The sequence below is a fragment of the Suillus clintonianus genome, assembly GCF_016758775.1.
Source record: "Suillus clintonianus strain FC179 chromosome Unknown DEU56scaffold_89, whole genome shotgun sequence".
Classification (NCBI taxonomy): domain Eukaryota; kingdom Fungi; phylum Basidiomycota; class Agaricomycetes; order Boletales; family Suillaceae; genus Suillus; species Suillus clintonianus.
In genome coordinates, this window is record NW_024539313.1 from 1 (window position 1) to 3,333 (window position 3,333).

The 3,333-nt window shown below is 47.3% G+C and overlaps 2 protein-coding genes across 2 annotated transcripts; one reads left to right on the forward strand and one right to left on the reverse strand.

The window, feature by feature from the left end:
* Nucleotides 1-93: 93 nt before the first annotated feature.
* Nucleotides 94-654, reverse strand: DEU56DRAFT_759339 (uncharacterized protein; the record flags this gene model as incomplete). The annotated part of the gene is made up of 3 exons (XM_041350303.1): nucleotides 94-232; nucleotides 285-424; nucleotides 597-654. Coding segments are annotated over 3 exons (337 nt in total), but the record flags the coding sequence as incomplete, so codon positions are not given.
* Nucleotides 655-1,620: 966 nt separating this feature from the next.
* Nucleotides 1,621-3,001, forward strand: DEU56DRAFT_916589 (uncharacterized protein; the record flags this gene model as incomplete). The annotated part of the gene is made up of 7 exons (XM_041357872.1): nucleotides 1,621-1,641; nucleotides 1,694-1,768; nucleotides 1,818-1,903; nucleotides 1,965-2,567; nucleotides 2,613-2,664; nucleotides 2,714-2,722; nucleotides 2,792-3,001. 7 exons carry the CDS (start codon nucleotides 1,621-1,623, stop codon nucleotides 2,999-3,001), a joined length of 1,056 nt encoding a protein of 351 aa, XP_041204432.1.
* Nucleotides 3,002-3,333: the final 332 nt, after the last annotated feature.

Below are 3,333 nucleotides of genomic sequence, written 5' to 3' on the forward strand. Positions count from 1 at the left end.
TTTCAACGCGCTTAAAGATTGTTGTAGGCTAGTGTCTGTAATGATGATACACGGTAATCAGCACCTGACAAGTGTGACCATTGGGAAACTCACCGCTAGTATTTCGCAATACAGCAAGATGAAAGTGCCGACTCGCTTCGCCTGCCAAGACACTGGGATGCATGTTGAAGCATCGCATGAGTGCTGCTCCAAAAACCTCCTGATGAAGGTCATGGAACACTCGTTTAGAAATCTTTGAAGTACAATTATATCAGTATGAAGTTGAACGGGGAACATCAACTCACTGAGGACCTGGGACAAAATGGCTGACTGAAAGTACCGATATAGTACGGGTCATAAGTGCCGATAGGCTGAAGGGCCTGATCTGAGTAATCGTGGATGTCTGAGTTGACACCTGTTTCATCGATGTCCTGGATGCTCATCGCTGCAGGCCCGGGATCACGATGGTCACAAATGAGTGGGATAGACGCCGACTCATGCTTTATACACTAAGCATCAAGCACCTGCAAGTGATCCAGTCCTCCAGGTGCCAGCATCTCGGAATCGACCAAGTGCGCTCGAACACGATTGAATGGCTATTCAATAGCATGACTCACTGGCGGGAATGAAGCACAAGCGGTGGAGTAATGGCGATCTGGGTGTGGAGCTTTCCATTTGAGAAAAATACGCACATATTGAGTTAGCTTGGGCGAGAAAGAGTTACGAACATCGTAGAGTCACGTACACATATAAGCTTCCGACTAGTATGTACGTCTTCGAGATGAGTTGACCATGATATGCACGGTACAACAGGCTGGTCACGAGCGTAATTGGCGGATCTTTCAGCTTAGTAAGCAATTACCTGAATCTCAGAAACTGAAATCTCCTTAATTCAGTGGATTTACACATCTTGGTGTTGCACTTGTCTCACATGCCCATGATGTAGTTAACAACTTAACAATATGGTTGTACACTGCGGTCATGCGCACAGTGTGTTAGCGGGTGAACTGGAAACATTTGATCTAGAATAATTGAATATTGGCAAGTAAATATACAGCGAATTAAATTTTATTGTAAGTTCTTAACCAGAGTTAGCTAGAATGGTTTCCCCTAGGCCTGCTTGAGGCCTGCAGTTCTCAAAACTTTTGATGCATCATGATGTCTTGTGTATGCAAGAATTGTGAATTGTGAGTTCTGAGACTACTGAGTACAGCTGAGAAGTGCTTACCTATGATACAGCTGTACTACTAACTTGAAGATTCGGAAACAAAAAAAAAACTGTTGACAGCTGACTCAGCCTGCGCAGATTGCGCAGGCTATAATATAGGTGGATGTGGCACCCATGAGAGGCACATCTGCATCATCATGCCCGTTACTACCCGCCTTTTATCGTCAGAGGCATGCAATAGTGCCTATGAATGCAGGTTTCAATCACCTTCTACCACATCATTCAGAAGGTCCTACTCGCAGGGTCTTGAGAGCAAAAGGAACACCTTTGTGCAAAGTCCCTCCCCAAATACCCCCCCCCCAACAACTTGAATAATGCCACTTCATTGGATTCACCATCAAAATCCAAGGTTCAAGTTAACAAATATCCAGCACCAACACCTTTGCAGAGGGAGGCATCCTCCAAACCAGCCGATGAATGTGTCCCAAGAGATGGTGAGTGTGTTGAGCGCTTGGCGCATCACACATTGCACCACACTCACCCTAGCGAATAGTAGCAATAGACTTGCGCAAGCGGATTATCGCCGCCATCAGAGATGCCGATAACGCGGAAGAAGTCGAAGTATGTAATCATCCATTTCGTTATCTTCAATTGACTCACGGCTCCACAGGAATTTTTCAATGTGTCAAAAGACGATTATCATTATATTTTAGATGCTATCGATGAAGATGATGATGAAGATAAAGTAATACGCAAGTAAGTACTCTGATATATCCATATCCATCCAATCCTGAACTCATCTGTTTACCTCCATCAGACTCGTATACGCTGAGGAACTCAAACTCCTTACCGCCACCCTGCCTAACCGACTTCATCAAGCGTACCTTGCCCCGATGAGCGCCACACTGCTCGGCGCCGTGGGGTCGATAGGCATCCCTTACCGATTCGGGCAGATCCGCATTCAAACCGACATTCATCTTCTCAGCGCCGTTGGCCTCAAACTTGGAGTGCCGGACATGTTGATGGAGTACAAGGACCCGGACGGTGATTGCATCCCCCTCTGGGCCACTGAAATCAGTGCCTCCCAGACGAAGAAATCGGCGACAAGGAGACTCGGCGGCTTCATGAAGGATCGCGGGGATCTCCTCGCCATCACGTCCATCGACGTGAAAGAAAAGAAGAAGCATGTGGGGCCCCGGTCAGGGTCAGAGGCGGTTGAGGTCTTAGAGGAACACGGATCAGTCTCAACGTTTTCGCAGTGGCTGTCGCACACGGCCCCCAACGACGAGGACCCTACCGTCATGAAAACATTCCGTCACGTCTGGCAGCATCCTATCACCGTGACGATAACAACGTGGCTTCGCCGCCCGACGGCAGTTTCAGTATTAAGGAGAAGAATCCCGATCTTTGCGCAACAGCGGTACGATCAATTCTCTCCTTCAATCCATCTTCTGACCAATTACAGGACTTGTTTCCTGAGCGCTGTGATCTTGAAGAAATTGATCACGTTTTTCGACGTACCTTGGAGAGGATTAGAGACCGGGTTGTCTCCCTGATTGAAACCAGGTTTCCAAGGTACGTTTTTCTTATTATTGTCGACGAATTGATCTAATCAACATTTATTTGTTTTCCAGCGCCGTTAAGGATGCCGCCTTCGATCGTATTCGTGCGTGGTCTCCTCCGGAACCGCTGAACGATTGGGACCGTCTCGCCGATGAGATTATCGTCGGCGCGAGGCAAACGGGATACACGCGTTATGCTGGCTGTCATCAAAACATCCTCAAGCGCAAAGCAGAAGCAGATGAAGTGACCACCGGAGGTTCTGGATCTACGAAGAGGACCAGGGCAGCTTAGGGTTTCGTATGAACGATTGTCTCTCTTTCTTGTGTCGTCATGTTCACAATCGTGTTGCTCGTCTGATGGCATCCTTCCTATGCGTTTCACATCTACTCAAATGTAATCATATCCCATAGCTTTTTGTACACTATCGCAGAGAATGGATTTTTCCCCCTCCCCCCTCGCAATACTTAGTACTGGTGGTCTTGTTGTCAGTGTTCCAGTGTGTGTTGCGACTTCGTCTAAAAATTTCGACGGTTGGCCACGTCAAATGACATGTCAAGATAGTAAGTAGGATCTTGAAAGAGTTGCCCTGTCGCGGACGCCTGATATTATAATGTCTCATGTGC